The 11,895-nt window shown below is 35.9% G+C and overlaps 2 protein-coding genes across 2 annotated transcripts in view; both read left to right on the top strand.

Moving 5' to 3' along the window:
• The window catches only part of ccdc62 (coiled-coil domain containing 62), a 10,946-nt gene extending 8,924 nt beyond the window's left edge, over positions 1-2,022 (top strand). Inside the window, exons 11-13 of the mRNA XM_016530641.1 lie at positions 333-468; positions 1,151-1,351; positions 1,455-2,022. Coding sequence (XP_016386127.1) covers positions 333-468; positions 1,151-1,351; positions 1,455-1,508 — 391 coding nt within the window. The 3' untranslated portion in view covers positions 1,509-2,022. The remainder of the gene's footprint in view (positions 1-332; positions 469-1,150; positions 1,352-1,454) is intronic.
• Positions 2,023-2,352: 330 nt separating this feature from the next.
• The window catches only part of LOC107722326 (huntingtin-interacting protein 1-related protein-like), an 18,938-nt gene continuing 9,395 nt past the window's right edge, over positions 2,353-11,895 (top strand). Inside the window, exons 1-16 of the mRNA XM_016530639.1 lie at positions 2,353-2,457; positions 3,240-3,303; positions 3,805-3,947; positions 4,050-4,106; positions 4,212-4,292; positions 4,449-4,525; positions 4,607-4,668; positions 5,065-5,205; positions 5,292-5,349; positions 5,847-5,922; positions 6,043-6,174; positions 6,285-6,334; positions 10,019-10,091; positions 10,176-10,359; positions 10,913-11,001; positions 11,279-11,395. Coding sequence (XP_016386125.1) covers positions 2,362-2,457; positions 3,240-3,303; positions 3,805-3,947; positions 4,050-4,106; positions 4,212-4,292; positions 4,449-4,525; positions 4,607-4,668; positions 5,065-5,205; positions 5,292-5,349; positions 5,847-5,922; positions 6,043-6,174; positions 6,285-6,334; positions 10,019-10,091; positions 10,176-10,359; positions 10,913-11,001; positions 11,279-11,395 — 1,500 coding nt within the window. The 5' untranslated portion in view covers positions 2,353-2,361. The remainder of the gene's footprint in view (positions 2,458-3,239; positions 3,304-3,804; positions 3,948-4,049; positions 4,107-4,211; positions 4,293-4,448; positions 4,526-4,606; positions 4,669-5,064; positions 5,206-5,291; positions 5,350-5,846; positions 5,923-6,042; positions 6,175-6,284; positions 6,335-10,018; positions 10,092-10,175; positions 10,360-10,912; positions 11,002-11,278; positions 11,396-11,895) is intronic.

Genomic DNA, 11,895 nt, shown 5'->3' with positions numbered 1-11,895 from the left:
TAAAAGCATTTACATTTATGCATGTGGCAAATGCTTTTATCCAAAGCAACTTACATTGCATTCAATTGTATTTTATCAGTTCATGCATTCCCTGGGAATCAGACGCACACCTTGACGATGCTAAAAGCACGTACCAATTTAAAATATAATATTTCATTTTTTTTGGTGGCTTATTAAAGGAGTGCTAAGTTTTACTATGTCCTACCATAATAAAATCCATTGCCCTGAATATTGCAGATTTTATGTAGGTATGTTTTAAGGTCAAGCAGGCATAAAACCATTGTTGATTTTGTTGGCCTGATCATAATAGTGACTTTCTCTTCATTAACTAGCGCAGCAGATCTGAGCCTTCTTCATCTGGATTGCCCCTCCCCCTGTCACAGAAGTAGGCGGAGCTCTGTCTGTTTACCCGATTCTACGCTAAGCATTGAACTCTGTGCCAATGATGTAGCTCGCCATGGCAATGAGGTAGCTCAACAATACAATGCAAAAATACAACTCTCTCTCTATTCTGACACTAGAGCTGACGTGGATTTAATGGCTGTCATTGACTATGATTCAGAGACAGGAACTCCTGTTTGTGTTGTTGATGTGGATATCAGTCCAAGATTCTCTTGGTAGGCTTCTCTAGCTTTATTAAAACATCTGGCAAGTTAGGTCGTAATCATAGGTTTATACAAAAACTCCAATGAATCTGAGAGCAATTTCAAAGTTGAACTTGCATTAATTTTACATGGCTTTCTAAACATGCCGCTCTTTTGTGCGAGACGCAAGTGCAACGGTGATAGATGTCCCTCTAGAAAATGCGCGAAATATGCGTTCTGTGTGAACGGCTTGATTTCAGTTTTGACGTAAACAACATCTTCGCCGCATTGATGTTCTCTTTTCCCACAATATTTGTCATTAACAATGCAGCAGTGCCGCATCCAGTGGCTTCAACTGGATAGACTAACAAAAACATTCAAATGCAACGACACTTACTTCGTCATCGCATCTTGTGCGCTTTTTTTTTCTTTCTGTACTTTTTTCTGTAATTTTTATAATTTAAATAATAATTAAAATAGCATTTTTAATAATTATGATGATGATTAAATACTTATTTTGTACAATACACTAGTATTAGCCTCTTGTGTATTTTCATACCACGCAGGAGGGCTACAGCTCGTCCACAACACGGTTACAGCGTCTGCTGGCTGAGTCTCAGGAAATGGTGGCAAGTTTGGAAAGTTCTACCAAGAACTCTGTCAGCCCAACGAAACCTCAGAGCCCAATGAACTGCGATGCCATTTGTCACCTCCAAAGTAACCATGGCAACCGCAGCCACTCCCAAACCTCCACCCAAACACATGGGGTACCTATTACATCACAAAACTCATTTACATAACAGTTTAATGCATAGTATGCTTCAAGATGAAACTGCAGCTAAATGCCATTTTCTCCTTATTGTCCTAAAGGAAAGTGACTCCCAGATCGAAAGCAGCCCACGTTTGCATCAAGGAAGCAAGTAATGTGGTCCATAAAGCCACGAGAAGCAGCGAATCCCCGTTTACTTCCATCTTCTCTACAGCTTCTGAAAATAAATCAGTTCTTTGCAACCAAAGAGGAGTTTTGTGAAGCTAACAAGTAGTTTTTACAGATGCTATAGTTTTAAATTTGTATCCAAATCTGTTTATGATATGTGTATAAAAATAAGCATTAATGATTAATGCTACAGAAGCACTACCTCTGAACAATGTTAAGACTGTCGTTATTTATAAACCACTTTCTTCAAGTGTTAAACCTGTCATACAAGATGACACAATGGTGCTGGTTGTTTTTTTGTCATTCCAGTTTCACTGTCATCGAACCTGTTTGGTTTCAAAGATAACGAACTGTGATGTGGCTCTTGTCCTGATCATTGTTTTACACCTGAAATGCAGTCTTGTTCTCACAATAAGGACAAGGAGCCACAGGCCTTTTCAAAAGCCACTGATATTTGCCTAATCTCAGGACATTTGAAAGAACAATAAAGGTCTTTACATGCTGTCATTAACTTTTTTCTTTTAAATGGTCATTTTGAGTGACTTTTATTTTAGTGTTTATTTGTATTTTATATCTATCTATCTATCTATCTATCTATATATATAAACAAGTAGGTCATGGTTTAAGTATTTGGAATATTTAATGTTTTTACTGTTTTTTTTGTGGAATATTTTTTTTGTTGACTGAAATACAGTTTCAGATTGAGTAAACGCCGTTCATAGAGCGCGTGTGAGGTAACTCACCTGTATGTGACTCGTTGACGTGACAGGTATAGAGTGTGTGTGTGTCAGGACTCGGTCATTTGTACACATCTGGTTTCATCTGAGGAAGGAGTTAAACATGGCCACAAAGAAAACCGAATCGAAGAAAAACGAGAAAACGGATAAATCTGAAAAAGCTTTAGCTGCAGAAAAGGAGCAATTCGTCAAACTGCAGGTGAGAATGACGCCCGCGCACATATTTACTTCATTCAACGAGTATTTGATTTTTAGTGGTCGTTTATATATATATATATATACTTAATAGAAAAATCTAAAACCTTTGGTGTTTTCCTTTTAATTTCAATGATAAGGTGGTAATATGACAAAAACGCCTGATAAATAGACGATTTATTAGGTGTTTTTGTCAAATTACCTTATCTTTGAAACTATTTAAAATAGTTCTCCACTTTTAAATCCTCACATTTTATCGCTTGGAATCCCCGCGAAATTTATGTTAATTGCATATACGTGTCGCCGAAAAACAATCGCCATTATGTTTTAAAAACATTGTTTTAATGTACATTCCTTGTTTTTTGGACATGCGCCATTATAATGCCATGTTTTTCGATATGTGATAATGCTGGTTATGTTATGTACCACAGTAATAACGTGTTTGATAGTCACTATAATCTTTTTTGGACATGTGCCATACATGTCCAAAAATTTTTTGTATGGAAGTGTAACATTGTAGTCCAATGTCTTTTACCATAGTAATATGGATATGGTATTGTATTATTATATTACCAAAAACTGAACTGCTATGTAAATACATGTAAGATCAGACTCAGATGATCATCCTGGCTGCAATTATTTATTGGTTATTAATTTGTGCTTCACTTCATTGTGATGTGTATTATTTAATATTTTAAACAATATTAATTTACATTATAGGTGTGCATCATTTATTGTGTTTAATTAATGATGTTATGTCAAATCTCCATTTCATCTGCTTTACAGCTTCAAAGCATCACCAAATCCATCACCAATGTGGAGGCCCCTATCAAAGAGAAATATGGACGCAGTATCCTTTAGTATTGGTTTAATGCAGCATCTTCATGTTTATAATAATGTTCATTGTGTGTTATAGTGAGCTTGCCCAGGTGTTACAGTCACAGCATGTACTTTATCAGTCAATCGGTCAAATTTAGTTGTGTAACGCTTTTCATTAATGTATAGTATTAATGTTTATAATATCGTAATATCTTCATGCCTTATAGTTGCATTTAGCAGAATCACAGCTGGGTGATAATATAGTTTACATTTTACTGCAATGTAAACACTCAAGCAATTGAGATTTGCTATATTCTATATATAGCTTTATGTGAGTGTACTCTATGTATATGGATAAAGTTGGATTTAGTTATATATTTCCAACTGTATATAAAGAGCTGGGTGATAATCTAGTTGCATTTTAAGATACAATAAAAATTCAGGCATTTTAAATTTGCTATTTAGCAAATGTTATGAATCATCTTTGCTAAATATCATCTGGATTTGTACATTGTCCTTAACTTTTGCACAGATATCATTTTAGGCACACATAAGGAAGGCGGTGCCGTCACGTTCTGGTCTCATGCCGTGAGTCTGCCGCTGTCCAGTAACGCCATCCTCAGCTGGAAGTTCTGCCACGTGGTGCACAAACTGCTTCGAGACGGCCATCCTAACGTCAGTCTCATCTACCACAGTATCATCAGATGAAAATGACTTTCATTTGACTTTATTTGTCTAAAACTACCCTACAAATATAAATTGATGTCTTTCTTGTAGACTTTACGAGACAGCAGAGGTCACACCGCAAGCATTAGACAGATGGGAACATTATGGGTGAGTTCGAAATGATCTGGATGTTTTTCTGTTGAGCAAGTCATTTACATCATCTTTCATCTGAAACTTTCAGCTTAAATTTTGTATGTGTTTGCTGTGTTTTAGGGGAATCTACATGATAGATATGGACATATTGTTGCACTGTATGCCAAGCTGCTGTGTGTTAAAATCGATTTCCATTTAAAGGTAAGTTTAATCCTTCCTTCATTGACATATGAGTTAAAAAATATCTGTCTGTCTGTCTGTCTATCTATCTATCTATCTATCTATCTATCTATCTGTCTATCTATCTATCTATCTATCTATCTATCTATCTGTCTGTCTATCTTGTTTCCACCACAGCATCTGGAAATCCCACCAAACCTTGAAGCTCCTGAACAGGTTCTTGATAAAGCCATCGCCATTGATATTAACAAAGTGTAAGTACATCGCTAATGATTTCAGTGAGCTTGAATAATCTGTTGATGTAAATTAATTACTCATGATTATTGTATTTACAGGTTTGACATGACAGGTGAGGTTCTGGAGTACATGGAAGCAGCTCTAAAGCTGCAAGAAACAGGTAAACATAATGTTTTACCCCAAAAATGCTTTTTTAATGCTTTCTGATTCATTACTTACACATTAATTTGATCAAAAGTGACAGTAAAGACATTTATAAAGTTACAAAAGAGTTCCATTTCAAGTGCTGTTTTTCTTTCTACACATCAAAGAATTCTGAAAAAATGTATCACGGATTGCACGAAATATAAATAAATAAGTATAATGTGACACTGAAGACTGGAGTAATGATGCTGAAAATTCAGCTATGCATTACAGGAATAAATTACATTTTAAAATATATTCACATAGAAAACAGTTATTTTAAATTACTGCATTTTTGATCAAATAAATGCAGCCTTGGTGAGCAGAAGAGACAGTGTGTGTATAAAAATTTTTTTTTACTTTTTAAATGCAGTTTTCCGGCAGATGGAGTCCAGCTCCACCAGCTCTACCACTCCTGTGGGTCAGTGCCGTTTGGCACCGCTGGTTCTCGTCATCCAGGACTGCGGTCCGCTCTACCATTTCCTGGTCAAGCTCTTGTTCAAGCTACACAGCCGTGAGTCTTGTTGTTTACATGCTGCTCTCTTCATTTATATGCATCATTTTCATTGAGTTTACCAGCGCTGTGCATCTGTGTCACAGGAATACCGCTGGACGCTCTGTTAGGACACAGGGAACGATTCCGTGAGCAGTTCAACAGGTAACGGTGGACTGCAGTATTATGTAAGAATGCACCGACATAGAAATTTTGTCCAATAGCAAAAGCAGAAAATTGTTTTTGTTATTGCCACTGACTAATATATATTTATTCATATATAAAAGCACTGTTTTCTGTTTGAGTGCACATTATTGTAATTTATTTCTGTAATGCAAAACTGAATTTTCAGCATCTTCAGTGTCACATGATCCTTCAGAAATCATTCTAATATGCCGATTTGCTGCTCAATAAACATTTCTTATTATTATCAATGTTGAAAAGAGTTGTGCTGCTTCATATTTTCATGAAAACTGTGATACATTTTTTTTATGATTCTTTGCTGAATAGGAAGTTCAAAAGAACAGCATTTATTTATAGTGCATTTACATATACTAATTTGGCAGGTGCTTTTATTCAGTTAAATTCACAAAATGTAAAAGTGAAGTTCATGAAATTACTGCTGCTTTGAGTAGTTTTTGGTCTGTCTTTGTCCTCCACAGTTTGACGCAGTTTTTTGAGAGAGCGAGAGGGATGGAATTTTTCAAATCTATCATTCAGATTCCTGATCTTCCCGATGTAAGATCTTTACATTTTGAATTTCAAGTCGTGTTTACTGAAAACGTGGTATGAAATAAACAATATTGACAGATGGCGTAAAATGCTGAACAGATGAATATATGCATATGAATGTTGTAGGAGCCTCCAAATTTCCTGCGTGCGGCTTCATTTGCTGATCACGTGAAGCCTGTGGTCGTTCAGAATGAGACATTCCCTGACTACGATGATACGGATACGCAGCTGGATTTTGGTGAAGGAAACTATCAGATGGTAAAAACAACCTGGATTGGTCAAGCCTTGTAGATTGGCTCAGAGAAAGTCTTACTAAGTGCTTTTCCACATTTGTGACAATTTTAACATTTGATTATTTTGTTCAACAGTATTACGGATACAACCAGTTTGACCCTCCAACTGACATACCAGAGCAAAGGTATCATACCACTTTATGAAAGAAAGCTCACAAATTAGATCTATTTAACTATTTATCCGTTTTTCTTTGGCAACAGTTAGACTAAATGGAGAGCAAATGCAGACTTCTAGAGTTTCAGAAGATCTCAACAATATCTCAAACTGTGCTCAGATTTGTCAGAGATCTAAATATGAACTCAATATTCTCATTTTCAGTTCTCATCAACTTCTTCCAAAATCACGTGAACTGAAATAGATAAATATTATAGTTTCTTTGTATGAATGAGAATTTATTCATATATCTTCAGTTTTTACTTTCATTGTAGTTAAATCGTTTGTAATTTTGTTGTGTTTTTGTTATTTTTATTGCTATTATTTTTTTTTAAATGTCTATAGTTTCTATATATTATTTAGATTATTTAGTTTGAGTTATTTTAGTAATTAAACTTAAATTAAACAAAAATGAGCAATGATGTCTTTTAGCTGAAATAAAATAAGTAAACATTTATTTATATAGCACCTTTCAAAACAAAGTTACAAAGTGCTTTACAATAAAAAGATCAGTGCAGTAACAAAATACAAAAAATACCATCAAAATTAAGATAAAGCCATACAATAAAAATGAGTCTTAAGAAGGAACTTAAAAGAGGATACAGTAGGAGCCTGCCTAATATCCCCAGGCAGGGAGTTCCATAGCTTAGGCGCATGGATAGCAAAAGCGTGGTCACCTTTGGTAACAAGTCGAGATTTTGTAACCATTAATAGGGCCCTACCGGAGGATCTCAAGCAGCGATCAGGCTCATAAGGAATTAATAAATCAGAAATATAGGCAGGAGCCTGACACTTCAAGGCCTTACAAGCAAGCATCAAAATCTTAAAATCAATTCTAAAACTCCAACCAGTGAAGAGCAGCAAGAATCGGTGAAATGTGGTCACTTTTCTTAGTATGTGTTAAAAGCCTAGCAGCAGCATTTTGAATCAGCTGCAATCTTAGGAGATTTCACTTGCTGATACCAGAATAAAGTGCATTACAATAATCAAGTCTGGAAGAAATAAAAGCATGAATGACCTGTTCCAAATCTGCCAAAGAAAGGAATGACTTTATCTTCGTTAGTTGCCTTAGTTGTGCAAAACAAGACTGCACCACTTTAGTCATCTGAACATCAAAGGACAGTTCTGAGTCAAAAACAACACCTAAGTTGCGAGCCTCTTTTCGAACATTATTAGATAAGGCACCCAGACTAGAGGAGAGATTATTAATACTAGCGCTACTGGGGACTCATGAGGTAATTATAAGCACTTCTGACTTAGAGTCATTCAACTGCAGAAAATTTTTCGACATCCAATTTTTGATTTCGATGAAGCATGACATAATATGGGATGTATCAATAATACCAGGCTTTACCGGGACATACAATTGCGTATCATCTGCATAGCAGTGGAACTCAATGTCATAACTGCGCATAATTTGACCCAGGGGTAACATGTAGATAGTAAACAGAAGGGGACCCAAAATAGATCCCTGAGGGACCCCACAAAATAAAGGAGCACGAGAAGAGGAGGCATCTCCAAGCACTACGGAAAAATACCTATTCGACAAATAAGAAATAAACCAATTCAGAGCTACATCTCTGATACCAACATAAGTTTTTAAACGGTTGATCAAGACATTATGGTCCACTGTGTCAAAGGCTGAGCTAAGATCAAGAAGGATTAAAATGGAGTACAAGCCAGCATCGGCTGCAAGCAGTAGGTCATTAGCAACCTTAACCAGAGCAGTTTCAGTGCTATGTTGGGAGCGGAAACCAGACTGAAATTTTTCAAAGATTAAATTATTATTCATATACGAAATCGGTTGCATTGACACAACTTTTTCTAAGATCTTTGATAGAAATGGAAGCTTAGAAACAGGTCTAAAATTACTTAAATTGGAGGGGTCTAGAGAAGCCTTCTTTAATAATAGATAAATAGTGGCATGTTTAAAACATGCGGTAAAAATGCCAGAAGACAAAGAACAGTTAATAATAGCTAAAATATCTGGACCAACCGTGTGAAATACAGCTTTTAAAAACCAAGTAGGAAGGCAGTCAGAAGGACAGGAGGAATTTGAAAGTACAACAATGTGTTCCAAGGTAGACAAAGAGATTTTATTAAAATGAGTAAATGTTGAAGGTGGACATGAATCAACATTAATACCAGAATAAAGTGCATTACAATAATCAAGTCTGGAAGAAATAAAAGCATGAATGACCTTTTCCAAATCTGCCAAAGGAATGACTTTATCTTCGTTAGTTGCCTTAGTTGTGCAAAACAAGACTGCACCACTTTAGTCACCTGAACATCAAAGGACAGTTCTGAGTCAAAAACAACACCTAAGTTGCGAGCCTCTTTTCGAACATTATTAGATAAGGCACCCAGACTAGAGGAGAGATTATTAATACTAGCGCTACTGGGGACTCATGAGGTAATTATAAGCACTTCTGACTTAGAGTCATTCAACTGCAGAAAATTTTTCGACATCCAATTTTTGATTTCGATGAAGCATGACATAATATGGGATGAATCAATAATACCAGGCTTTACCGGGACATACAATTGTGTATTTTTTATGATTATGTAATGAATGAAATGTTCAGAAGAACAGCATTTATTTGAATTATGAATCTTCTGTAACATTATAAATGTCTTTACTGTCACTTTTGACCAATTTATTTAATCCTTTCTCAATAAAGAAAAAAAAACCTTACTCACTCCAAACTTTTGAATGGTAGTGAATTTACTCATAATTATTCAAAAACAACAGAAATTGTACATTATCCATTGACAATCAGGTTAGATGATTTAATTGAAACTAGTGCAGATAATCTCAAAAATATCTGCTGATTTATTGGCCTGGCTGAAATATCCACCTGTCATTAACTGAACTGAACTGCATAATTTGACCCAGGGGTAACATGTAGATAGTAAACAGAAGGGGACCCAAAATAGATCCCTGAGGGACCCCACAAAATAAAGGAGCACGAGAAGAGGAGGCATCTCCAAGCACTACGGAAAAATACCTATTCGACAAATAAGAAATAAACCAATTCAGAGCTACATCTCTGATACCAACATAAGTTTTTAAACGGTTGATCAAGACATTATGGTCCACTGTGTCAAAGGCTGAGCTAAGATCAAGAAGGATTAAAATGGAGTACAAGCCAGCATCGGCTGCAAGCAGTAGGTCATTAGCAACCTTAACCAGAGCAGTTTCAGTGCTATGTTGGGAAAATACGTTTATTTTATTTTATTTTATTGTTTATTTTATTTTGTTTCAAGTAACAATTTTTTTTGCTTTAAAATTTTTACTTTACAATTTTACTTTTTTTTTATTTGCTTTAGTTTTAGTTAATGATAATAACCCTGATGTAGACATGACTTATTTGTGTAAAAGGGAGTTTTAGGAGAAAAAAAATCTAAAACAAAGCTAGAAGTCAATCAAATGTTTGGTTGCACTTTTCACTGAAATTACGTTTCTTATGATCGTTAAAACCTTTTAATCTGATGTTTAAAATAGTTTTGTACACAAAGATAAGTTGTGTTATTTCATAGTTTTGATGACCTTACTATTATTCTAAATTGTGGATAATAGTGACATAATTAAAGAACAAATTGGTGTCCAAATGTTTGAAATTTCTTTTCATTTGATCTATTAACGCTCACACAGAGAGACCGAGGCTGATACTCTGAGGAAGGAACTTGAGGTGGTGAAACCAGAGCTGGAGCTCATAAAAGTGGAGGTTAGACTTTTGTCTTTATTTACATCTGTCTTGAGAAGTGTTTTCTTATCCTGTGATTGATTCCCATCATCCGTGTGTCTGCAGGCCCAGCGTGCCGTGGTCCAGCTCAAATCTCAGGTCAATATACTGGAATCTGAGCTTGAGGACCAGCGGACGCACAAGCAGATGGCGCTGGTGGAGAACGAACGTCTGCGCATGGAGGTGGAGAGCCTCAGAGTACAGACCGCAGTCGCTGCCAGCATACAGGCCACGGTCGAGGACGCGGGCAGTGAGTGACCTCTGACCCCAGATTCAGATACACAACATATATGCTACTGTTTGTTTGTTTGGAAGAAATTAATATTTTATTCAGCAAGGATGCAGTAGATTGATCAAAAGTGAAAGACAATAATGCCACAAAATATTTTTATTTTAAATAAATGCTGTGCTTTTCAAGAATCCTGAACAAAAATATATAATGGTTTCCAGCACAACTGTTTTCAACTCTGATAATCATAAGAAATGTTTCTTAAACAGCAGATCAGCATATTATAATGATTTCTGAAGGATCATGTGACACTGAAGACTGGAGTAATGATGCAGAAAATTCAGCTTTGCATCACAAGAATAAATTACATTTTAAAATATATTTGAAAAGAAACCAGTTACTTTGAATCAAGATAATATTTCATAATATGACTGTGTTTACTGTATTTTTGATCAAATAAATGCAGCCTTGGTGAGCATAAGAGTCTTCTTTTGAAAACATTTTTAAAAAATCTCCTTTTTCAAACTTTTGAATGGTAGTATGAATGAAAATCTCTTGTTCTCATGTTTTCTAGGCAGAGCTCAGACTGCTCAGATACATTTCACTCGACTCAAAGAGAAACACGCTGAGCTGGTTAGCAAACATGCTGATCTCATGCGGAAGGTAAAGAGAATTTTGTGCTGCTTTCCTCACATAAACAGTGCCAGTAAATTTGTCACTCACAGCATCAATTACACGATATGTGATCCTCCAGTACAATTATACTTTGACACATTGTGATTGTCTTCCTCAAATTTCTGTTATGGCCTAATGTGAGGAATATTCCCCAAATATGTTGCCACAAGGAGTTCTGCAGAAAAAAGTATCTAAACTTAAGATGGTGAAATGTCTTTGCCATATGGTTATTGTCATTGTTAATGGTCATGATTTTCTGTGTCAGAATACAGAGATGGTGAAGCAGCTCAGCAGCACTCAGCAGGTGCAGGAGGAGCTGTTCACATACAAACAGCAGATGGCAGTAGAGGTGGAACAACAGAAACAGGACAACAGCTCTAAGGTCACACTCCACTCATTTATGTTTACATACCTGTCAACCCTCCCGTTTTTCCTGGGATTCTCACGTATTTTACCAGTATATCCCGCTATCATCCCATTTAAATATGTTCCTGTATTTCTCCCGTATTTTTAATCTTTCTATAAAAAACAAAAAATCACACTGGGCGTATTTTATATGTTTGCTACATTCGCTTCCGGTAAAACTCCCGTAATTTGTATGGGCCAAACCTCATTATATGAATAATCACGTCAACAAATTCCAAGGTTGTCCAGTTGCCAGATCTTGTATGAAACGCATCTTTCTCACACAATCAACGCATACAAATTTCAACCCATTTGTCCCCTCAACTTGGCAACCTACAACAGTGATGCTATTGACATGTGCACGGTAGTACCGTGGGAAGGAAACAATGATCACTGGTAGAAATGGGAGAAGACTCAGGTGGTGCTCCAGTGAAAAAAAAACTAAATATACATGTAAATTGAGATATAGCTTACACT

Source organism: Sinocyclocheilus rhinocerous, unplaced genomic scaffold, assembly GCF_001515625.1.
Source record: "Sinocyclocheilus rhinocerous isolate Xijiao unplaced genomic scaffold, SAMN03320098_v1.1 scaffold874, whole genome shotgun sequence".
Lineage (NCBI taxonomy): Eukaryota > Metazoa > Chordata > Actinopteri > Cypriniformes > Cyprinidae > Sinocyclocheilus > Sinocyclocheilus rhinocerous.
This window is presented reverse-complemented; position numbering and strand designations above follow the sequence as displayed.